The following is a 26609-nucleotide window of genomic DNA, read 5'->3' as shown; positions in this document are numbered from 1 at the left end:
AGAGGACGCCATCATCATTTAACCATACAGTAAAGCTGCATGCCCTCGGGAAAAATTACGGCTGTAGTTTCCCCTTGCTTTCAGCTGTTCGCAGTACCAGCACAGCAAGTCCGTTTTGGTTAGTGTTACAAGGCCAGATCAGTCAATCATCAGACTGTTGCCCCTGAAACTAGTGAAAGGGCTGCTGCCCCTCTTCAGGAACCACACGTTTGTCTGGCCTCTCAACAGATACCCCTCCGTTGCGGTTGCACCTACGGTACGGCTATCTGTATAGCTGAGGCATGTAAGGTTTCCCAACAACGGCCAGGTCCATGGTTCATGGACCTATGCCACATAAACCTATGCATTCTATGAGTTAGATACAATTTTACAATGAAAATACAAATAACTGTTTTTGTAAAGGAGCCATGTACTTAAAGAGTATGTAGATAAGATTTAGTTTTAGTAGTATCGAGAAAATTTGGCGTATGTAATATTGATGTAAAAGCAAATGAACTAAGATTTGTCATTTAAGTTGCAGGTAAAAGTATGTGAAACAGTTTACTTTCAAGACAAAGGATTGTAAGTGGGGTGAAAGAGAAACAGCGTGCATACGTAATTGCTTGGCACATAAGCACCACAGTGAAGTGTAAAGGTGCACTGTTGTGTCCACAGAATGCCAGGATACCTTACAAGAAGTGCACTGTTGTGTGCACAGGAAATTCCGTAGTCTTGTGCAGGAAGTGCAATATTGTGCATAGAAAATGTCATGTTCTTTTACAGGAAATAAAATTTAAAATAATTGAAAATGGACACAAATGAATGTCATGCTGTGTGATAGAGAATATTGATTTTGTGATGTTTTAAGTTATGGTTATTTTCTATGCACTAGTGTTTAAAGGAAGGAGTGACTGTTGTTATAGCATGTGTATACATTATTTGCTGTGAATATTAGAAGTTTCTGGTGTTAGTTTTCAAGTGTGGAATACAATGGGATATTATTACAATGTGATACTGTGTGTGAAGTTGATTTTATTATTTATGTAACATATTGGTATGGTATCCACAGTGTTGTTGGTTTGGACGTTTCCTTGTTTCTTCATCTGGTGATGAAGAATAGTAAAACGTGGGGCACATGTAAAACCACAACTCTGTGGATGATCATACAATTTCTACGTGTTTTGCAAAGTTTGCGTTATTAGTTGTGCTGAATATTATTCTTATTATATGTTGTCAAGTTACAAATGCTATTTGTTGCCTAAGAAAGGGAATACGCATGGAATTTTAGCACTTTTTAAATAGACGTGCTGGTGTAGTCAGGGAAAAATTATTGTCAAAGAGTGGAATAAATTTAAATGCATTGTCGCTGTGCGTGTGAGCATGCCAACAGTAGTAGCAGTTGGAATTCGAGAGGAGAAGATTGGTGTCATTGGTTGTATGTATTCGTACGTGTGGCTATGCAAAAGTGCAGAGACAAAAGTCTGTACCCAAAGTGTGGAGCAGTGAAAATTGAATTGTTTAATATGGGCAAGCTATGGTCTTTATTGTGCACAGCACAAATGCAGCAAGAGTAATTCTCATAACATCAAGAGTACTGTGGGGCCTTGTTATTGGCTATGGTATGGCAAGAAGATCAACCTGTGCCTTACTTACCGCTAAATGAAGCCACTCGACAAACCAACGGCATCATGAAGTGAAGTAAGATCTAGAGGTTTTATGACTAAAACTGTAACAGACTGACCAGAGTAGTTGGAATTTTATTGCTTGAATAACATTGTTTTCGTGCATGTTGTCAAATAAATAATTTTCCTGAGTCATTATCCAAGTAGTATCAATCCTATCCCTTTGTATGAACCAAGATAATCAGAAAATGAACTAAAAATGAAGTGAACATTAATTTATTAGATTATCATAACATATTTTTCCAACAGTTGCACAATTAAGTAATAATGAAACCTTTGTTTGTAGTATAAATGATGTCAGAAATAGAATGATGCCAAAGTCAGTATTAATTCATATGCTAAAAAATAGAGTAACTTTCATAATAAAAAACTGGTAGTAAACCTTTACGTAACTTGGATCCTGAATCTGATTGTCAGAGCACAGTTTTAATTTACAACTTGTGGCATAGTCTGTAACTTTTATTACAAAGAAATATCAAAGTAACTGCTAAATTGAAACAACCTTTCTGCTTGCTACAATTACGACAGTCAGTATTACGGTGAGTCAGTATTGCGGACCTCTGGTACAGAGCCGAGTCGAGGGTCTGAATCAGAGGCTCAGACGGTTCTGCGACCGTGTAGGCTGCAGACTCCTCGACTTGCGCCAAAGGGTGGTTGGGTTTCGGTTTCTGCAGTATGGATCAGATGTCCACTATACGCAGGAGGCGGCTACACGAGTGGCAGAGGCTGTGTGGCAAGGACTGGGCGGTTTTTTTAGGTTAGAAGATCTCGAGAAAACACAAGAAGGGCTTCAGTCACAAAGGGTGCAGACTGAACACAGGAAGAACGTAGATACAGGAACCATTCGTATAACAGTTGTAAATTGCCGTAGCTGTGTTCGGAAAGTACCAGAGCTCCAAGCGCTAATAGAAAGCACTGATACTCAAATCGTTATAGGCACTGAAAGCTGGCTAAAGCCAGATATTAGCTTAGCCGAAATTTTTTCGAAGAACCTATCGGTGTTCCGAAAGGATAGGCTAAACACGGTTGGCGGTGACGCTTTTGATTCTGTCAGAAGTTGTTTAACTTGTCGTGAAATCGAAGTAAATGTTAATGTGAGTTAGTATGGGCAGAGGTCATTGTTGGCAACCGGAATAAAATAATAATTGGATCCTTTTACCGACCTCTCAGTTCAGATAATACAGTTGCTGGAAGGTTCAAAGAAAACTTGAGTTTGATTTCAAACACGTACCCGACTCATACGATAATAGTTGGTGGTGACTTTAATTTAGCCTCGATATGTTGGCGAAAATACATGGTCAATTCCGGAGGTACGCATGAAATATCATCCGAAATTTTGCTAAACGCATTTTCCGAAAATTATTTCGAGCAGTTAGTTCATGAGCCCACCGAATAGTAAACGGTTGTGAAAACACACTTGACCTCTTAGCAACAAATAATCCTGAGTTAATAACGAGCATCAAAAGCGATTCAGGGATTAATGAACACAGGGTTGTCGTGATGAGACTGAATATTGTTATCCCCAAATCCTCGAAAAATATGCGAAAAATATACCTATTCAAAAAAACAGTTAAAAATTCACTTGCTGCCTTCCTGAGAAACAATCTCCACACTTTCCAAATTAATGATGTAAGTGTAGACCAGATGTGACTTAAATCCAAAGAAATAGTATCGGCCGCAATTGAGAGATTTATACCAAATAAATTAACAAACGATGGAGCTGATCCTCCTTGGTACACAAAACGGGATAGGACACTGTTGCAGAAACAACGAAACAAACATGCCAAATTTAAACAGACGCAAAATCCCCAACATTGACGATCTTTCACAGAAGCTCGAAATTTAGTGCGGACTTCAATGCGAGATACTTATAACAGTTTCCACAACGAAACTTTGTCTCGAAACCCGGCAGAAAATCTAAAGAGATTCTGGTCGTATGTGTAGTATGTTAGCGGCAAGAAACAATCAATGCCTTCTTTGCGCGATAGCAATGGAGATACTATCGAAGACAGTGTTGCCAAAGCAGTGTTACTAAACACAGCCTTCCGAAATGCCTTCACAAAAGAAGACGAAGTAAATATTCCAGAATATGAATCGAGAACAGCTGCCAACGTGAGTAACGTAGATGTAAATATCCTCGGAGTAGTGAAGCAACTTGATCACTTAATAAAAGCAAGTCTTCTGGTCCAGAGTGTATACCAGTTAGGTTCCTTTCGGAGTATGCTGATGCATTAGCTCCATACTTAACAACTTACAACCGTTCGCTCGACGAAAATCCGTACCCAAAGACTGGAAAGTCGCACAGGTCACACCTGGTTAATAGCCAAGGGAACTTATTTAAACGTATGGATAGCAACAACAAAGTAGCGTAGCTGTGACACTGTTTATCTTTGCGCGTGGAGAGTCTCTGTAGCGCTGCGAGTAGAGATGAAGCGGAGCAGTTTGAGTCATGAAAGAGTGCGGAACTGTTCGTTGGGCACTCCCGCCGACGCGGTGTGCAGCTGTGATAGCGCGAGTGTAGGCATATCTGCTACCTTAACCAGAGAATATTGAGAGCACGCTTGAACTGGACAGGTGGAGGAACCGTGTAATGGGCCACCCTCACCTAACGGTACCTTTCTTTATAGAGATAACCGATACCATGTAGACTGTCGATTCTTGTATAGGTGAACATTACATCAGCTGTCTAACTGAACGAACTTCAATTGATTTTGTATACGATGTGTTATGTTTATGGGTAAAATGTGTAAAGAGAAATTAATTTGTTAGTACTCTGTATGTACAGTTAAAATTCCTCTTCTTTTAAAAATATTTGAAATTACGAAATTACTGGTATACTAAAAATTCATATTATTAATTGCATGATGTAACGCAAGTTATTATATTTTTTCTAAAATCATTTATAAAATAATGATATATTTTATCCAAGACTCTTCTTCTGCCGAGAAACTTTGTGAACTCTTTTGCTTTGTAAACTCTTTGGAATATCGTGAATATACAGACTGTTATGTACTAGTGGGCATGCCTATGATGGAAGTCGACGAATTTCTAATCTTGTCAACAACAGTGTGAATTGATGTTCTGAAGTGGAAGTGCAAAGTCGGTGTGATGTAAAGGGATGGGATAAAATAAAGAGATAATCATAGCAACAGGCAAATCTTCATCAGTTGTTCCGTCATCAAGAACCCGTTAAATCAAAATTTCGGCCTCAAGGATGTACGCCTAGATACAACAAGACTTGCAGCCAACAACAACAAGAAGAGAAAATGAAGACAAGTAAAACGTTTTTCTTTCGTATATCTTATTCCTCTCGAAGCTTTCAAAATTTTGCATATAGTAGAGAGATATAATGGTGATGTGCGGGAGGGTAATCTTACAACCAGCAATTCTAACTGTTGCCTGTCACATAATTATCCGTGGATCTGGAAACGACTCGTGGTTCGCAAAAAGCAGCAACAGCAGCAGTTCAGTACTGTTCGGCTACATTCTCTGTCGTCCGCAAAGCTACAACATCGTAAGACTGTTAACTGACAGTGTATTGCTAATATTGTATAGGCATTACTCAGTGACATTTCCTTCACAAACCTTACTAATTTTCTTTCGTAATAACCTGCAATAGTTAAAACATGTGTGTCACCTGTGTTGTAATTGTCCCAGACATTATTACTATACTAAGTCTCTTATTTTACCATGCAGTCACCGAGTGTCGTAAAAATATGAAAATTGGTGAACTGTTTACTACCAGTTTTGTTTTTTTGCTAATGACTAGTTTGTTTAAATTTTGCTGTCTCTGTAACTGTTCATTATTGAGTTGTATAACAGATCCTTCACGAATTTGAAATTTTGAGTATTAACTTCACTCACTTAAAGTAATGTAAAATTTCACTGGCATACAGCACAAATTAAGAGTGGTCAGTTTCATTTATTTTGTATTTAGCTTAGCAATTGACTTCTGCTGGCTTTGTAAGTACCTTACTGCTCTTGCGTTAAAAGTAAATTCACTTACTCATTTGCTTAAAGTGAATTCAGTTCCGTCTTTCAATAATTAAAGGTAAATAGCTTGCTCTTTTCCAAATTTTGCATCACGTTACGCTAAGGTTACTGAGAGTAATTTTTTAAGTAAGAAAGCTTCAATTACAGCCAGTCATTTATTTCCCCAGTAACTTCGGTTAACTTTGCTTTCAAAATTTAGTGCTTCAGGTCGAGTAACTGTAAACTCAGTGCTTTCCGATTCATTTATTTTCTCGTGAACTGTTGTGTTGTGGGACAGGGAGACAACGTTCTGTTGCTACACCATTGATTATTTATTTGATTTTCTTTGCCATTATCTTTCTTAAGGTTCCGGAGATTCATGGCGTTATTGGCTTGGCGACTGTAAATTATCCCTTGTTTGCTAATCAGTAGTTTTTTGTACTATCAGCATTTTTTGTATTAAAAATATTAGGTGGTACCCTTTTCCCTTGTGTGGCTCGTGAGCGATTGCACTATTTCCCATCCATTTCAAAACTATTATCAATTTTTAAGGTTAGGTTTAGACTAGATCATTCCTTCAGAAGCATCTGTACAATTTCCTCCTACTAACCGGCATTATTTTCCTTCGATAATGGTAGCCTTAATCACTGTAAAATTTCATTAGGCATACGCGATCACGGTCAATTATGTAGCAATTCAGTAGGCCGATCAGGAAATGGGAGGTAACACACGCTATTGAGAAAATTTAGGAAACTGGCATTTGAAGCTGACTGCAGAACGATTGTGGTGCCTCCAACATACACTGCGCGCCAGGACTACGAAGATAAGATACGAGAAATTAGGGCTCATACGGAGGAATATAGACAGTCGGTTCTCCCCCGTTCAATTTGCGAGCGGAACGGGAAAGGAAAAGATTGGTGTTGGTACCAAGTACCCTCCCCCACGCAACTTAAGGTCGACTGTGCAGTATCGATGTAGATGTAAATGTAGAACGTTACTGCGGACCACTTGCATCCCGTAATGCTTCGCGTCTTTTCTGACACTGTGGCACCCTCCAGTGAAATGACTGTCCCTGTCACAAGGCCAGAATAGTATTATGCTGGTTTCAGTACTCGTTGACTTTTTATGTAATTATCAGTCGACATTTTCTTGTGTCTGTGAAGAAAGTTGAAATCACCATAGTTCGATTCTCTTATGTAAGGTCTCCTATTACTGGAATTTCACTTTCGAAAAAACTTATGGAATGATTATTTTTGCCGTTAGTCTGTTCGGTACTGCAGCAAAATTCTTTTCGGAGATCGATGAAGTCCTGACAGGTGTGCGTCCTCGAGTGTAAAGTTGACTTTCTGAATGTCTGGGAATCAGCTGGACATGCGACGCTACAAATGATGTCAAGCACTAAATACTCAGAGAATTTCTCATAAAAAGGAAATGTGAATCAACCGAACAAAAAGAAATTCCTGTTCATACGAAGGCTTACAAGACAGCCGACTTTCCTGCTCCAGCAAAGACGAGTTCCGGTTCTGGTTACAGCGTCACGATGGACGAATCCGTTTGTAGAGACTCGGACAAAATTTCAAAAGCGCAAACCATATCCCTCTGAAAACAGGCAGAGTTGCTAGAAACATAACATCTTAAATTCAAAATGTTTACGCTGATTCACATTTGTCCTGTCAAGAATACCAAAGAGAACAATCTTCCACGTTTGAAACATCTGATTCGTATAATGCTCAAGATTTACTAGTAGTTTTATCCTGACGCATTAGTGGCACTAACAAACATTGGAATAAACAACGTACTGAAAATAGTTACAAACGACTCTGTGGTCCGGGCACCTGCTGCTGTGGTAGTAGATGATGCAGCAGGAACTCCGCAAACAGCACTGTGTAAACCAATTTTCTTTAGGTACAACTGGTTTCGTGGTTTGTAACTACTTCATCAGGAGTGTATCGGAATAACAAGGAAAACACAATGATAATGATTAAACTCCTATAAATGAAAGTAATGCGAGAGCCATAAGCACTAATTACGAGAATGGATAAAAATACAAGTGTACTCACAAACTTTAAAACAAGGTAACAAACATGGTGGATAACGTAGAAGATCCAACTTCACAATTAAAACCATAATGTCCGTAAGGCGGATTTTCAACGTTCCGTTTTGCTTTAGTAGAGGTTTGCAGATGAAGGTTGTTGTCTCGTTTAGGTATGCTACACGTTGTTGCTGCATGCTGGGAAAAGAATGATCTATCTATATGGCCCTGTGGCCTGATCACGAATCCCTGCACTGAGCCCTGAGTTTTGCAACTTAGCCTCGGCAGATGCGGTCGGTTTCCCCCTATAATAAGCCCCCCCCCCTCCGCCCCAAAAAAGTCTGACTGTCCACACTACGTGACACAAAATCTAAGCGCCCTAATAATGGACACGACAGTCTTGTGTTTAGTGCTAACGGAACATGTGATACGTAGCAAGTCTCTCTGAGCAACAAATATGCTACAGAACCACTGAGCTAGTGTAACAACTCTTCAAGTAATTTCGCCAGCGAGAATGCGTCCAAAACAATTTGTTTCGACAAGTAAGAGAGAGAAATTAAGTAACTGAAGACTACATATGTATTTATGATTGAAACTGGTCGAAGTTTATTTTATTCGATGAATGTTTAATGCATATATATCCTTCAGAATGTTAATGCTTGCTTCACTGTGGAATCATACGTGATTCAGCCTGGTTCGCTTCCACTGTCAGTGTTCTTCTGTGATCCAAGATGTGTGAAAATGAGCTGCACCTGGCACCTACAGCGTGATGTATGACGATGGCGAGTGAGGCTACATCTCCCATTTTGCCATTGCATCAAATATGACAGCCCTTTCTTGTTACATGTCATGACATTCGGAGTATCTAAAAATCAAATCTACTTAGTATCGTTTATTGCAGAGTGTTCAGTAGGACTCGACATCAGATATACATAGACACCTGTTTCATCTGCGTAGGTCAGTCAGTCAGTTTGTATTTGAACAAATGGACCATCGTTTACTGACTACAAATCTCACTAAACTGTACATACTGTACACATACAGTTTAACTGCTGGAAAAAGAAGTCCTCTTTTAGTTGAGCACAGGCACATGCTTTTCCTTCGTCAGTATTGTTTGTATACATTCTCTTCTAAATAACGTTCATCCTTGTATAAAGCTAGCACACAGGAAATACATTCATTTGTAACGTCTTCAATGGTACCTTTACTCGTCCGTCGCTCAACACCCCATCTCAAAAATGCCTTTACTCCAATCTTGTGTAGCACCGTTGCTTAAAATTTGCGTTCACTTCAAGCTACATTTCACACCTGTAATTAATTATTAGTGTCCTTTACTATACGTAGTTAGGCTACCTTGTAGAAATAACCACGTGGTTGAAAATGAAGAACAGATTTCAAAAGTGAGTCACTGTTTTAACATATCAGTCACAGCTAATTTTGTCTCGTAAGGTAGATTCTATCTTTATAACTAACAGAAACTGTACGGTCTACAATGGAAACAGTGTTCTGAGAATAACACTCAAGGACATGACAACGAGGATTCTGCAAATGTACAGTGAACAGCGGCTCTCCTTTCCAGATTTCTCTCAGCTGCCGAACACAACTCTTGCCTCGGACAGACAGTATCTGGTTTCCACCATACTAGCAAGGTCGTCTTCAGCAAAGGGAGTGTTGATTCGTTACAAATGAAAAAAACGAATAGCAGAGGTCCCTGGGCCATCGTAGCTATATGAACGTAGTACACGAACTGTGCAATACCTTGCACCTGGTGGAAACCAATTCTAACGATTATACCTATGCCACTTAAGAAGACTGTCTTAACTGACAGGAAAACAATTTGTTTCTTTGAGCCAAATTTGTCTTTACTAGAAATTTTGAGTCGCCGCATGGCGTTCCGATTACGTAGGTACATGTATCCCACCAATCCGAGGAGAACCAAATTGAGAGTTATCGAGACTGAAATCCCTACGAGGAATAGTATCCGACTGTGGATCAGGTAATACTTGCTCGTATTTTCCAAAGAAATACTTGCCGCACATAGTATGCTCCACGGTGCTAGTGCATACAGCGCCTGACGACGGAATATCTTGCTTGCTTCAGCAGGTAGCAGATCATTAGGAAGCCTGAGATGGCGAATGCATGCGTACATTTGGTAGCAGAATGAGTTTAGCCACATACAGCTGAGAAGTGTGAGGGCACTATCAATCTGCACCGCTGTAGATAAGTTGGGGACACCTGACATACGATACACGACCTCAGAACCCAAGACCTGGATTATACCTGTGATCTGGAAGGACAAGAATATCTTTCCAGGCAAATTGCGTAGCTGGGGAAGGTACATGTATACCCCAGCAGTGAGAGAACGGAAAAGAATATTTAGAGCTATAAATGAAATTTCTAAAGGTTTTAAGCGATCGATTCTAAAATCCTTGTATTTCAAGGTAGCATTGCTTAATCTGGCCTTGTAGGTCAGTGCTCTTTCAGTTGGCTTTACATACCCTTTCAAGGGAGTGATCGACGATCCTCCCATCTTACCTGAATGTAACCCATCTGGGCGTAAACTCACACCACATACCTCGACTTGCTTATGGAAGGAAAAATCGCGACACTTCAATAACAGAATAGCTCTGGAAACAGAGCAGATGGCATATGTAACGTTCAATTCCGGACAGGATTTGTGGTCAGGACTACCGAAGAAGCACCGAGCATCATCCACAGACTGTATCATATTAAAGGAGACGTCCTGACAAACGCTGAACGAGTTGACACTCATCCAGGCCAACAGGCAAAGGTTGACGCTCGCCCTCTGCGTGTAGGCCAGGTAGCTGGTGACGGGTATGTGGGGTAGCCTCTGCACCATGTCATCCCACAGCTGGACGCGGCACTGCTCGCGCTGCTCGATCGTCTCCGGTGGCAGGTCTTCCAGCGGACACGTGGGGTGGTCCAGGGCGTCGGCCAACAACTGCAGGCAGCCAGTGTCCACGGAAAGCGTAGCGTTGCTTCTGTCCTTCAGCTGCCACTCCTCGTCTGCAAAACAATCACAGCAAGTATGTGCTGTTCTATGAACGGTAGCTGAAATAAGAGTCTCCTCTGCATGATAAAATTAGGTGCTGTTTTGCTATATCATCGATGATCAATAGTTAGAATACCTAACAACCAACAAATATCTGGAGGTAATTACCCGAAATTAAGTAGGGCGGAATCTGTTCTGAAAGATAGATATTAGAGATTCATTGCATAAATGTTACGCAAGTCTATTTCATCTACAGGGTATCCGAAAAGTCCCCATCTCTCACTTGGGGTTGTAGAACTGAGGAAATATTTTTTTTTTTACATCGCTGCCTTGGAGTTGACAAAAAGATTTGTCATTATCGTATTATTTTGTTTCATATTTCATTGTTTCAACTGTGACTCCTGGCGATGAATTTACTGTCTAAATGAGCGATTAGAGGCGCATGTGTGGCTTCACGAAATCCATAGACAGAGCAAGTATTGAGAGTGATAATAAGAACATTTGCGATGGTCCACCTTGTAAATTAACCCTGCTAGATTGAGAGAAATGTGCTGTTTTACCCGGCAATGTCAAAGGCAGGCCGCGTAGTCGACGTAAGAAAACGCGAGAGGAAGCGTGTGCAGTCGACCGTCAAAGAATTGAGCAGTCTCCAGTCAAACATATTTGCAAATTGGTTACAAATTAATCTTCGTACATTTATCGAAGGAAAATACAAAATTTTGAGCTTTCGCAACCGGTGGATGAATGTGTGACGCTGCAGCGCAATTTCACCGCGCAGCTGGTGAGGATACTACAACAGAGTATAAAGGTTTTGCGAATGTCATTCCGTGTACTCAGTTGGACGGTAACAACGCCTCGCTACAGTAACGTGAACAATACGTGCAGATGTCAGCATATGAGAGGGGACGCGTAGTTGGGTTCAAAGAATTGCTAGACATTTGAATAAGAGCGATGCCGCTATGCGATGATGTTGGCAGGAATGGGTGAACCACAGCCGATCACAGCGACAGAAAGGAAACTGTCGGCCTAGAGGGACGACAAACGTGAGGACCGAGCGAAAGTCAGTGAGGCTATCAAAACCCCGGACTCATCATTATTATCGATCCGTCGTGCCGCTGGTGCTTGAGTGACAAGGATCGTTAACAGATGTTCTCTGTACACCGAGAAGCTCGTTTGCAGCAGTATAGGGCACATTCGGCCTGGAATCTCTTTCATGGGCTAGAATTGTCTTCAGTGATGACTCCCACTAAGAAATGAGCACGATGACCTGCGAAGATGTATCTGGAGCATTCCCTGACAACAGTGGGTTACCAACCTAACTGTCGCCTGCCATACGGCACGAAAGCCAGGAGTGATGGTCTGGGGTGCCATTTCATTTCATACCAGGACCCCTTTGGTTGTCACTGAGAGAGACTCAAATTCGGGACGACGACGGTTCGAATCAGCTTTCGACCACCCAGATTTAGGTTTACAGTGATTTCCCTACATCGCTCCAGGCAAATGCCGTGAAGATTCGTTTGACAGGGCAATGCCGATTTCCTCGCCGCTGCTGAAACTTTCCGAGCTTATGCTGCGTCTGTAATGATCTCGATGTCGAGGGGCGTAAAATCCGAACTTTCCTTCCTTTTCCCTTTGGTTGTCATCCAAGACACCCGAATAACACGGCGGTAATTTAACGATATTCTACCCCCGGTTTTGTTGCCCTTCACGCCAGGTCATTCTGGACTCATATTTCAGCAAGGCAGTGAGTGTCACCACGCACACGGCGGCAGCGACAGTTTCTACCGCTTGTCTTCGTGCTTGTCAAATCCTACCTTGGCCAGCAAGGTCGTTGAATTTCTCCCAACTGAGAATGTTTGGAGCCTTATGGGCAGGGCCCTCATGGAGCACGGGATTTTGATGATCTAATGCGCAAATTGGACAAAATTTGGCATGATATCCCTTTGTCTCTCAGGAGCATATCCAACAACTTTGTAAATCAACGACAAGTTGAATAAGTGCTTGCAAATGCGCCAGAGGTGCATAAATGTGTTATTGACTATCCAATTTGTGAAGCTCGTTCTCTTGAATAAATCAGCCAATTTTTCAGAAATTGTAATCATTTATTTGTCTGGAGATTTACATCATATCTACTGATTTCCGTTCCACTCGGATAATTCCTTCGTGGGGCGTCTTTATTTTTGTTTGATCGTAAGTCACATTATGTGGTACAACATCGCAAGACTAATGAAAAATCACGTAAGAGTGTAGGCGAAGCCTTTGGAAGCATAACTCCCGTGATGATTCATAAGATGTGAAGGGAGATATGGAGACACTGATGTTCTGTGTAAGGCACGATGGTCCATATACAGATCCACTTGATATATATTTTTTTTTCTATCAGCATACTCCATTAAAGAATACACTGTTTTAAGCTTGGGGCAAGGGGACATTCTGAAAGTATGTATGAAAAGGACACATTCTGAAATACCGTATCGTCTTCCTGACAAACCAGTTTTGTTAGCCTAAAGACCTTATCAAGTTTATTTAAGAGAAGTGGCAGAACAGGTTCATCATTACTTCGTTTAGTTAGAGAGAGACAGCTAAGGAAAAAAATTAACTAACTCCAGCAGATGGTTTACAAAGAATCTTAAATCACACTGATTGGTTTATTCTTAACATTCTGTGGATATAACTCCCAAAATACCAGCAGAAATGTAAGACCACTACACAATATTTTTGGGTGACCAGCTATGAAGCTGTAAGTAGGCTGTTTAGGTTTTTTATTGGTAACGCTACGTAGCGCTCTGTATGAAAATCACTGACTGTGCTGTGTGCAGTCTGTGGCTGGTTGGCATTGTTAGAATATTCGCCATTGTAGTGTTGGGCAGCTGGATGTTAACAGCGCGAAGCGTTGCGCAGTTGAAGGTGAGCCGCCAGCAGTGGTGGATGTGGGGAGAGAGATGGCGGAGTTTTGAGAGCGGATGATCTGGACGTGTGTCCATCAGAGACAGTAAATTTGTAAGACTGGATGTCATGAACTGCTATATATTATGAACTTTGAACACTATTAAGGTAAATACATTGTTTGTTCTCTATCAAAATCTTTCATTTGCTAACTATGCCTATCAGTAGTTAGTGCCTTCTGTAGTTTGAATCTTTTATTTAGCTGGCAGTAGTGGCGCTCGCTGTATTGCAGTAGTTCGAGTAACGAAGAGTGTTGTGAGGTAAGTGATTTGTGAAAGGTATAGTTTAATGCTATTCAGGGCCATTCTTTTGTAGGGATTATTGAAAGTCAGATTGCGTTGCGCTAAAAATGTTGTGTGTCAGCTTAGTGATGATCAAAATAAGTAATGAGAGAAATGTCTCAGGACGTTCAGTTCTGCTCAGCTGTTTGAAAATCAAATAACGTAAGGGGTTTACCAGCACAGTCATTCATTAATTTTTCTAAGGGGACGTTTCAAAGCTTAAGGTCTGTGACAGTGATGTAGGTGAAGATAGTGTGACGATTATGGCTGAAGAAGTTGTAGGGTCAGATGTAGATGGCTACAAGCCTTACAGTCATATTCTTGAGGCAAACTGAAAGGGTGAAGTACTGGAAAGGCACAGGCAGTCAATGCAACCCTAACTCAGGCTATCATGGTAGGAATGTCTGTGCTTCATATGGTGTATGTTGACAAATAACGCATTGGTGACATGCTGATACAACACATGCATGGAGAGCATTTTGTTGGTGTTGAGAGAACAGATATTATAGATAGGATGTTGTGCTGCTAGTATGCCATAATGTATTTAGTGACGAAACAGGGTTAGGTAAATGTTTTAAAGTAGTATTTTGGGCTAGCTGAAGATGATGTAGGATTAGTTGTGAGTGTACATGACTTATACATTAAGATGGAAGTTGACTGGGGCTGGTATTGTTGTCTGTAGTATGATATGTGGACGTTCAAGGGTATTGGATGTAGTGGAAAGCAGTGGTTCTACAATTAATCTCTTTGAGGTGTAGATAGAAAGCATGAAGTTATTGGGATAAACAGACGGTAAGTTTGGTTTAGTATATGACGCCTTTACTTTGCATTTACGGATATATACGAGTTGGGGTGACTGTAGGTGATGCAGGTGAGTCAGGATTGTACGCTTTGGCACTGTTTATGGTAGTGGTATTGTTTGTATTGCGGATGGGTCGGAAGGATCTTGCAATTTTGTGTCAGATAGTCACTGTACTGGAAACATTTCTGACACCTGTAGACCGGTGGTTAGGATTTGTATGATTCTACACGATGGCAGCGATAGTGGATCACTGCTTCATTATTAATACGACCATCTATTGTAACATGGATTTGGTAAAAATATGGCTGCCGAGTATCGGCAGCCATATTGTTATTACAATTACATATTGTTGTTACTAGACACAATGGAACAAAATCTTCAAAAGTTAGACACCACGTTTGAACAAATACGTGAAGATTTAACTACTGAGTTACATAAGATCGAATCGAAATGTCAAAAAGTCTGTAATGATGTAAAACCTAAGTTTGTGAGCATTTTCAACCTATTATTTCGCGGCATGAAAATGCATTACAGAATCACGATACAACCATAAAAGAACGGCAAACTATTGTTCATGAAAATCACGAGACCTTGCAGGCTAAAATTGACTCAGTTGCATCTACCGATTCGGTTTCACTACTTGCAAAAACTCAGGAAAACTTAAAGGACACAGTAGATACTCCGAAAATTAGTTCAGAAAGACACATGGAGGAAATTAGTTCATTATCAGAGAAAGTAGTCGAACTTTCGGATCAGCTAAATAATTTATCTACGAAGGTAGATGATAATCTGAATGACACAAGACCGGTAGTCTTTAATGATACAGAAGAGTAGGAACAAATTAGGAAATTCAAACAAAATCAGAATCAAATTAATACGCAACACCACAGAGAAATCTGGGAAGCACAACATCAGTTGACACAGGTTATACAAGAATTACATATTTCAGAGGACACTCGCCCTCCAATACGGGGAGAGCGACATAGAAATACGAAACAGCCACAAAATAATAACACAAGGCAGTTCGGAAATTATGGAAGAAATTGGCAAGGTACACTGAGTTTTGAGATGGAACCGCCGAAACGCAGTAACAATGACCGATTTGCGACTCGCCGACATGATGATTTTGACTATAAGCTGTTTATTACTACACGTAAATTCAAAGCATGGCTTCATCAATTCTCTCATTGTTTTCCTCCCAACTGGTCATTAGAGCACAGATTGGAATTCATGTGTGGCTATTTAGAGAATGAACCAGCTGTAAGAATGCGATCGGTCATTCACGATTGTCACAGTGAAGGAGAATTTTACCACGCTTTCCTCTCAGCATATTGGTCTCTAGCTACACAAGACCGAGTAAAACATAGCATCATAGTGATGAAACATTTCGAACAATCTGAATTTTCCAGTCTTGTGAAATATTTTGAAGACATGTTGCACAAGAATCAGTACCTGTCAAACCCATACAGCCCCTCAGAACTCATCCCCATTTGCTTAATCAAATTACCTGAACATTTACGACATATTATTTTGGCAGGACGTTGCAAAGACGACATTGAAGCTTTTCAGGGACTCTTACAAGAACTGGAAATTGACACTGACAATCGCGGAACGCGAAAACAGGAGCACAACAATTACAGTTCACATGCATCACAATTCCGTGACGACAGAAATAATAACTGGACACGACAAGGCTATTCTTACAACGCAAATCGTGAACAAAACAGACACCACCCATATGACAACCACTGAGAGAGTAATAGTTACAGAGAAAGATCGCATTTCCATAGTAATGAACATAACAGAGACAATCATAGAAACAGACAATATGGCAACCAGAACTATTATTATCACGGTAGACAGAATAACTTCAGATGCAACGGTCCACTGTGCAGTGATAATTCAGGGAGTAATTCTCCACCACTTAACCGACAAGAAAGAAACTACAGGAACTACCGACATGACGACAGACGATATAATCATAACGACAGACCTGAATTTCATCAGAACTGGCGGGATTGAAACAGGGCTGGGCTCTCTCGGCAAGGTGAATTTGTATAAGTTGGGTCTCCTAATCCCAATAACGATGCGCGCCAACAAAGAGACAGACGGTGACTCGCACCACAGGCAGCCAAGTGCGCCGGCTGGCTCAGAGAAAAATAACATAGACACATAGACGATAACCTTGAGAAAAATTTTAGCATTCTTTACCGATGTATACTGCATGACAATTGCATTGAAGTTGAAACTCTGCATACTAGGAAGAGTAGAGGATTGCACCACATTTCACATGTAAAACCGTTTATTGAAAGATAATCAGCTTTTTAACTTAGTCTTTGGCATAACATTTTTCACTTCACGCTACTAGTACGCATTGTCACACTTAGAAACTCTTATTATGCAACAATGTTTTGAAGTTAACTATCCAGTCTAGAACCTAGGGAACATATTTAGACAGTAATTGCCACTGCATTGTGATAGTGAACAGGCGACACAGTGTTATTGTGTGTGTACATTCTTGCTTGTTGGTTGTACGATTACATAATGACTATAAGGCTCACATACTTAGAACATATGCTGATACTGTAAGGAGATTTTAATGCAACATTTTGGTTTACTTGAAAAGACATTCCTTATTTGAAGTAGTTTCTGTGAGATTAAAGATGACCTAGTATTTGGTTTCTTTGACAGCTACACGATTATACCATGACGCTACTAGTGTGTGACACAATTTATATTATTGCTTTTGTGCTGTATCTGTTTTATATCGGCACAGTTTTTCTGAATTCTTCTGGAAAGTAAAACAGGTTTTAGTAGTAACTTTGTGGTATAGCTACAGTGAGACACCCTTTTCCGCAGCACAAGAATACATTACAGTACAGTACTTACTTCATCGCGGCAATAAGCGTAACAACTACGATATCTATACGCATAGCAATTCACTTTGTTTATTATGAGGTAAGTACATTGACTTCTACAGAACTTTGCTTATGGACGACGATAATTACGACACTTGGCACATTTTTTACTCTTAAGTAATGACAGAGATTGTCTTACAACAAGGCGCACAGTTTAGCGCTACATTACATGTATTTGAGTGATTGATTTTGTACTTAAAACATGAATGTTTAAAGATTTTTGAATCACAATGAAAATTTTCTGTGATACGTTTCATTCCATTTCTGTAATCTGTAACACCTGAGGGTATTATTACATTAATCCTCATGGGGGTAGACGCTTACTTTTTGTACCATGTGTGTGGCAAACACAAGGACCCTAGCTAATATGGTATTTGCTCATACAACTTTACACATCAGTACCATATTTCTCTAACACAGAATTACACAGCTATCTGATTATTTAACAGAGAAACAAACATTTTTTTTTACTATGTCAGTGACACATGTTTACGCAATTACACAGTTCGATAACTTCACACTTATGAAATTGTATTTTGTCTGTACTTTGTGAACTGTTCATATTTTTTTCGAACCATTGTGATATTATGAGAGCTTTGAATGATGTATTTGGTATGGGATCATGATTTTTAAAGTACGTTTGAGGTAGATGAAACTATTGAATTTTTCTTAGGTCTTGAAATTATTGAAAGAAGCTGTGACGATTTTGAAATGTGATTGATCTGTTATGATGTTACTGTTATGATGACGATGTGTATTATGCTGTTGAGGTATGTTTATGATCAATAAGATGATGCTACCATATATGAAGAATGTGATTACGTGTTTATATGCATATGAATATAAGTTAGGGACTCTGGTTTGTGAAAAAGGATGTTGTAAACCAAGAATCGTACTTTAAAAGTTATGAAATGTGTGTAAATGCGTGAGTGTATCACAATGAGGCGAAAATTTTTTGGACACTGTTGCATTTACAGTATTTTGTTTCTACACATTTGTAACGCAAATTCTCGCCCTGTGAAATTTTTATATGAGACTGTCACTGTAGTGGAAACTGCTGTCGTAAATATTAAGAAAGGTAAGTGACCTTGACGTAATGGGTTTTGGGCTCCCAGCTGAGAGATAGACGTCTGACAAAAGAAAGCCATTAGGTGGAGAAAAAAAAGAGACCATTATCCTCGCTATTGACATTTCTTTGTCGAAAGCATCGCAAATACGACACGCTCAAACTTGAAAACGTATGATTACACTGTGGAGCTCTTAATTTATGATATTTACTAAAATAGCTAATGAAACGATGAGAAACATTTCACGGCTATTGTCTTGCTAGTTGAGAGATTTTTTACTGCATTATGAAATGCCATATGGCTTGCTTTATGTATTTATTTACTCATTTTGTTTAATATCTAGTTTCTAGCTGCACTGCAGCATTGGTTAAAATAAAATTTAATAGATGTACTAATATAGTTATTTTATGCCTACAGATCAAGTAAATAATAATTTTATGATCTACTTCCAAGAAAATGAGGGAACATAAATAGACATTTCCCTTCACAGGAATTGCATAAATAATTTTTTTTACGATTTGGTAACTTGTCTGCTAGAGAAAGTTCTCGTGATGCGTCACTCTAGTGTTAAGATGTGACATTTTTACTGTAATATTGTTTCTGCCTGAGCTTTGTCATGTTTAGGTATAAGTTATTGCATTTGCTGCTGCTGCTTGCCAGGCATAGTGCTATAAAATTTCACTTTGTATTACTCTGTTAAGCCTGTTTTACTACTGATTTATTTTTCTTTTTGCTGCACATTGGCTCATATTAGTGATAATTTGCTCTGCTAATTTAGATATACTGCTGCTATCTTTGCCAATTTGCTTTTTTTGTCATTGCTGTTTGTGTTAATTGTTTTGTACTGCTGCATTGCCTCATCCCTTAGTATATATATCTGAGCTCAGTAGATTTAAGTTAGCTTAAGAGGGGGCAGACTATATAAGAAACTAACTATGGAGAATGGGGAAAGAATGCATTGAGAAGTTATATGAAAACGATTTGGGCCAAAATGAGTATTGTACACTGAGAAATAATTGTTTTGAAAGAAATATGAATAGAATACAGAAAGCTGGTATAGATAAGACTTTTTGGGAATAATGATGAACAAAGGGAGATCTCCAAGAAGTAAAGAAAGTTTTGTTTGCAAAATACTGCAGTAAAATAAACCCTGTCCTTTCCTTTTGTATTATACCGCTATGTGTTTGTGTACCCTTGTGTATTTGTGTTCTTCCTGTCTTTATATGTTTATCTGATAACACTTATGTTGTAGAGTTTTTCTAATACTCAGCTACATTCGCTATGATGAGGAATACTGTTATCCTCAAATATAATTTGCATTAATAATATGTTATTTACTTTGTAAAGATGTTTAGACATTATTTATTCTCTTCTGTTTCAATGCTCTTGTGTAAAATTAATGTTTCGAAAACTGTTCTCATTATTTTATTTATTTTCTTATGTCATAATTCCTGTAACACTGATGGACATGTTTATTTCTATTCTTTTGTAAAGTCTGTATTACTACAAATGTTATCTGTACTATTATGTTCTTTAATGATGTATTTTGTACCTTTGTAATTGTATTGTTATGATGTAAATTTATAATTGTATAGACACCAGTTCTTCAAATTAAGTTTCATTTCAGTGCACACGTTTGTTGGTCATAGTACACACAGAATGTGCGAGAAAAAAAAGGGGGACTGGTAGCATTTGCGTGTGTGTTGATAATTCAGCAAGGGACTGGTTAACAGCATTGCTGGTTCTAAGGACAATTCCAAAAACTTTGTGAGTGCACAAGTGGTGGTTATGGACTTGATATATTGTCCGCAAGACTCTTCGATGGTGATTGTGCACCTGCACAGTCGCAACAGATGGCTGCTGGCTGTCTCTACAAGGACTACAGTGTGTCTCCATCTTTGATGGCCCACCAATACCATTATTTCTACAAGGACTGCAGCGGGTCTGCACCTTTGATGACCCACCAAAAAAATTATTTCTACAAGGACTGCAGTGGGTCTGCATCTTTGATGGCCCACCAATACCATTATTTCTACAAGGACTGCAGTGGGTCTGCACCTCTGGTGGCCCACCAATACCAGGACTACAGTGGGTATGCTCTGTGATGACCTACCTACCAATATCCTTCAAAACTTCGACTGACTCTGCTGTGGGTTTGCTCTCTTGTGGCCCTTTACCCGTCTGCATGTCAAGAGACAGCACTGTCTTTCCGTTGGAAGGACAACACTACTTCTTCAAGACTGCGTGGAAATCCTCTACTTCCATGTGCATTTTCTTTTACTGCTCAGACTTTGAGAAGAACACTGCAATTTTACTGTGATGAATAATCAGGACTGTCTTTATGGACTGTGAGAAAATTTTAGCTTGTGACCAACATTGTATCAATAAGTGTGTGCATTTGATTTCTTTGTTCTTGTAATTGTGAAAACTTTTAACAAATATGCATTGGCCAGTGCCCAAAACAATTTGTAAACTTTTTTGTGGGGAGCATGGGGGCTATATAAGTAGGCTGTTTAGGTTTTTTTATTGGTAACGCCACGTAGCGCTCTGTATGAAAATCACTGACTGTGCTGTGTGCAGTCTGTGGCTGGTTGGCATTGTTAGAATATTCGCCATTGTAGTGTTGGGCATCTGGATGTTAACAGCGCGTAGCGTTGCACAGTTGAAGGTGAGCCGCCAGCAGTGGTGGATGTTGGGAGAGAGATGGCGGAGTTTTGAGAGCGGATGATCTGGACATGTGTCCATCAGAGACAGTAAATTTGTAAGACTGGATGTCATGAACTGCTATATATTATGAACTTTGAACACTATTAAGGTAAATACATTGTTTGTTCTCTATCAAAATCTTTCATTTGCTAACTATGCCTATCAGTAGTTAGTGCCTTCTGTAGTTTGAATCTTTTATTTAGCTGGCAGTAGTGGCGCTCGCTGTATTGCAGTAGTTCGAGTAAAGAAGAGCGTTGTGAGGTAAGTGATTTGTGAAAGGTATAGTTTAATGCTATTCAGGGCCATTCTTTTGTAGGGATTACTGAAAGTCAGATTGCGTTGCGCTAAAAACGTTGTGTGTCAGCTTAGTGATGATCAAAATAAGTAATGAGAGAAATGTCTCAGTACGTTCAGTTCTGCTCAGCTGTTTGAAAATCAAATAACGTAAGGGGTTTACCAGCACAGTCATTCATTAATTTTTCTAAGGGGACGTTTCAAAGCATAAGGTCTGTGACAGTGATGTAGGTGAAGATAGTGTGACGATTATGGCTGAAGAAGTTGTAGGGTCAGATGTAGATGGTTCCAAGGCTTACAGTCATATTCTTGAGGCAAACTGAAAGGGTGAAGTACTGGAAAGGCACAGGCAGTCAATGCAACCCTAACTCAGGCTATCATGGTAGGAATGTCTGTGCTTCGTAGGGTGTATGTTGACAAGTAACGCATTGGTGACATGCTGATATAACACATGCATGGAGAGCATTTTGTTGGTGTTGAGAGAACAGATATTATAGATAGGATGTTGTGCTGCTAGTATGCCATAATGTATTTAGTGACGAAACAGGGTTAGGTAAATGTTTTAAAGTAGTATTTTGGGCTAGCTGAAGATGATGTAGGATTAGTTGTGAGTGTACATGACTAATACATTAAGATGGAAGTTGACTGGGGCTGGTATTGTTGTCTGTAGTATGATATGTGGACGTTCAAGGGTATTGGATGTAGTGGAAAGCAGTGGTTCTACAATTAATCTCTTTGAGGTGTAGATAGAAAGCATGAAGTTGTTGGGATAAACAGACGGTAAGTTTGGTTTAGTATATGACGCCTTTACTTTGCATTTATGGATATATACGAGTTGGGGTGACTGCAGGTGATGCAGGTGAGTCAGGATTGTACGCTTTGGCACTGTTTATGGTAGTGGTATTGTTTGTATTGCGGATGGGTCGGAAGGATCTTGCAATTTTGTGTCAGATAGTCACTGTACTGGAAACAGCTCTGACACCTGTAGACCGGTGGTTAGGATTTGTATGATTTACACGATGGCAGCGATAGTGGATCACTGCTTCATTATTAATACGACCATCTATTGTAACATGGATTTGGTAAAATATGGCTGCCTAGTATCGGGCCAATATCATTGTGCCTAGGAAGGGCTTGGCGTATTGGACGCTTCAATGGTGATTTAAATCCCACTCGACTTCCTCCGCTATATCGGAAGTTCACTAATCTGGATGACAGTAGTGAAAATGACTGGACGCCAAGGGACTGTTTGTAGGAGGACCGTTGGGATATCAAGATCTGTGAATTTTATTATGATCCCATCTTTCCTAGGAATCAGTTGCTCTGTTTAGACTTGGTAGGTATGTTTCTAACTTCGAAGCTAAGGATTTTGATCTAAGATATTCGGTGACTGTCGGGATCAGACAAAATAAGTCGATGGATGGCATATAAATGTATGATACTGTCAGGAGTATACTTCCGTTTTTTTCTCCAGATCGGGAGATTTCTCAAGGCTGAGTCTGTTGTTTATTCTTGTCGGTGGGCTGTATTGTGAAGGAGTTTGTGGGGCGGTTGGAAAGAGATAGGCAGGCCCGGATGGTCTGCCAGGAGCAAACATTGTGGTCAGTAAGTTACACGAAGAAGATTTGCTGTCTTTATGATATCGCAACAATCTGAACAACTGTTTTGTGTGTAAAGAAAATTAGCAATATGGGAATATAATCTGAAATGAAGGAAGATGATATTAATAAACAATACATTTACACACTCATGAGGCTTGGTCCAACCAGGTGTACAAACCAAGGTAGGATGGTTTCAGGTTTACGACATTTTCTGTGTTTGAAGAAAATGATTTTGGGTGCATGGCCACGCCTTTATAAAACACAAATCCAGCTATACCACTTACGTCTTTATCGCGGTCCTTTCAGGGGTGAGTAACCGCTAGATCTTGTCTATATTCTGGGGACGTTCTGTATATACCAATTTATTTTCGTTGTCAGGTCACCCTCACTCTCAAGTATCTTGGTGTCACCCTTCACCGTCGTCTTTCCTGGACCCCCCATCTCCAGACTATGCCAGCCAAGGCATGCTCCCGACTCCACCTCCTCAAACTCCTCTCTGGCTGCACATGGGGTCTGGATCCCTCCACTGTCTTCCACACCTATAAATCCCTCGTCCACCCCATCCTCTGTTATGCCCATCCTACCTGGATCTCCATCCCTCCTACCTTCCACAAGTTCTTCAAATCCTGGAATGCCATGCGCTCTGCCTCGCCTATCGCATCTGCCTCCCTTCCTCCAGGTGGATCCTCTACGACTTAATTCCTTTCCCCCGCCTCCTCCTCTTCCTTGAACGGATACGGATCCTTTACACCTCCTGTAAACTTGATCCCCCTCACCCGCTTGTCTCTCCCATCCTTTCCCACCCCCATCCACTGCCACGCCTATACTACTGCATCCCACCCGCTCTCCATCTTACCATGCTCCATACCCTTGCCCAAGGTGGCTTCCGCCAACTCCCCCTCCCTGATGATACCCTCGTCCCCTCCATCTACCCCTTCTACCTGCTTTGATCCTCCCCTTCCTCCTGTGTTTTTTCCCCCTAGGGCTCCCTCTTTTCCCCTCTCTCCCTCCTCACTTCCTCCCCCTCTTCTCTCCTCTCCCCTTTCCTGGGCTTCCACCTCCTCCCCATACCCTCTCCCCTCCCCCTCCCTTCTTCTCTCCCACTGGCATCCTCCCTCCCCTCCCTCCCCTCTTCCCTATGGCAGGCCCCCAACTTTTTCTTGCAAATAGTGTGTTTTAGTGAGCCGAAGGTCGTCGTCACTGCGCTGTGTTTCTCTTCCCATCAGTTCATCACTGTCTCTTCTTCAGCGCTCTTACGTTCACGTGTGCAACTCTGTGTCTCCGTCTGTGTATAGTGCTGAACTTTTTTATGCAACCAGTGCGTCTGTGAACGCCTTCCTTTATTTTAATATGTATGTCTCTTGTTTTTATCCTCCATGTATGTTTGTTTTTATGTCTTCCTGTTTAATGCATGTTTTTCTATTGCCGAAGAGCGGCGTAGATAGGCTGCTGCCGGCCTACCATTATGTAAAGGTTTGAAAATAACAACAAAGAAAAAAAGGGTTGTCAGGTGACCACCGACGTTATATTTTCTGGGTTGTCACTGAGCAGGTAAGAGTATAGATAGCTACAGTGGGATGTCACACTCCAGCAATTGATTGAGATGGAAGAGCGCATCGGCAGCTTGTACCCAGGGGCAGTGTTGTCCTGCAGAGAGACGTTCATGCCGAACGGCACTTCCGCTGAGGCCGCTTGTTTACACTGTTGAAGATGGGCCACGTGGAGCTGCCTGCTGGCAAACACACGCAGCTCTGGGTGGACTGAGATCACTGGCAGTCAGGCCTTCGGCAACTTGTACCCACACTCCCTGTCCGTGCTGTAGGGATGTTTAATTGTATTTCCACACCCCGCCCCCCTTAAAGAAACATCGGAATTAAAGAGGCAATCGGAGGCAGATTCCGTACATGCTGCAGACCAGTACCCCAGAATCTGATCTATGATACGATCACCATGAGAGAAGTTAGTAACTTCTCCCAAATGGCCAAATCCTTAATATCTGCAGATAATTTCAACGACTCCTCCTTCATAAGGGTGCTTTAACACGTAAAACGTCCCTCCTTACGCAGGATGGTGCGCAGACAGGATGAGAAACCTCTGACGAACGATGGTGTTATCGGCCGTCAGTGTCTCAGCAGATAGGACTTGCCCGCTGCCTTTCTCTGCAGTTGGCAGGAGGCGTTTTTTTGACATTCGAGGCTTACTAAGGGCCTGTAACATTCTTTTAAAAAAATAAAGTCTTTTGGATACTTAGTAAAATTATTCTTCTTTGTATGGAATACATCGAATGATGGCAAGTGCATACAAATACTTAAATTGTCTTACCTCTAAGGCAGCAACGGTGGAACGCGATGTATTCTGGTCTGTCATAAAGAAATATAAATATGCTAGCTACAGGCTCAGCAGTGTGCAATACTGGCCATACTTTGAAATGCACATGAAATTCTTTTGGCTGATAAATGAAAACATTTAAGAAAAATCCAATTTCATTGAAAACCATATGAGCTTGACAGGGAGGTGATACTGGTTGTGGTGAATTACTAACACTGATTTCTTTTTAGCAAAATTATATTGCAAGTTAAGTTTGTCTTTTCAAAACCTTCTAACAATTGAAGTTACATTGGTCAAAAAAACATATCATATTTACTAACCGATCCATAAACAATGAGATTTATTCAGCAAGTTTTATCCAGCGTCACTAACCCAGCATAAATGTAAATCATCAAATTACATATAGCTGTGTTAACGCATCTTAGAGATATTAAAAAAGTGAAATATTTAACTAGCCTTTTTATCAAATCAGTGTACGTACATTCTGGGGTTACTCAATAATTACAAATTATCAGCCAACTGATCTATACTAACGCGCTGACAAAACGAAAATCATAATTATTTAACATCTTGACCTTGCTTGTGAGAAGACTTCTGCTTCCATGTTCTCGTAATGCCTACATTGACGTAACACTTGGTGGCCTCACAAAGCACAGAACAAAAACTGCCTACACCGTCCTCTTTCGCTCACAGACAGCCACCTACTACTGTGGGCCAAGCGCTCTCTCACTCCAACACTATAATCTCAGACCAGAGGCAGTATCTTTGGCTCTGCGGTAGTGCAAAGTCATCGATCCGCATTATAAAGCCGATCAGAGACATACATCGTTTATAAAATCAAATTTTCATTTTTATTTACTTTAATATTACCGACATATTCGGGTGTAACATATAAGTGTACCCCAGTAGACTCCTTTCAGACCGGCCACTCCGAGATTATAAGAGGTTATCGGTTTCGGTTCCAGGCAATTTCCACCTAGAGTCTCGT

General features: G+C 40.4%; 1 protein-coding gene across 1 annotated transcript in view; it reads right to left on the bottom strand.

The window, feature by feature from the left end:
* Positions 1 to 10417: 10417 nt before the first annotated feature.
* LOC124598977 overlaps positions 10418 to 26609 on the bottom strand; it is a gene marked incomplete at its 3' end in the record, with an annotated part of 199740 nt that continues 183548 nt past the window's right edge. The window contains exon 7 of the mRNA XM_047136038.1: positions 10418 to 10692. Coding sequence (XP_046991994.1) covers positions 10418 to 10692 — 275 coding nt within the window. The remainder of the gene's footprint in view (positions 10693 to 26609) is intronic.

Source organism: Schistocerca americana, chromosome 1 (assembly GCF_021461395.2).
Source record: "Schistocerca americana isolate TAMUIC-IGC-003095 chromosome 1, iqSchAmer2.1, whole genome shotgun sequence".
Lineage (NCBI taxonomy): Eukaryota > Metazoa > Arthropoda > Insecta > Orthoptera > Acrididae > Schistocerca > Schistocerca americana.
Note: the sequence above shows the minus strand (reverse complement) of the source record. Positions and strands in the feature narration are given on the sequence as shown.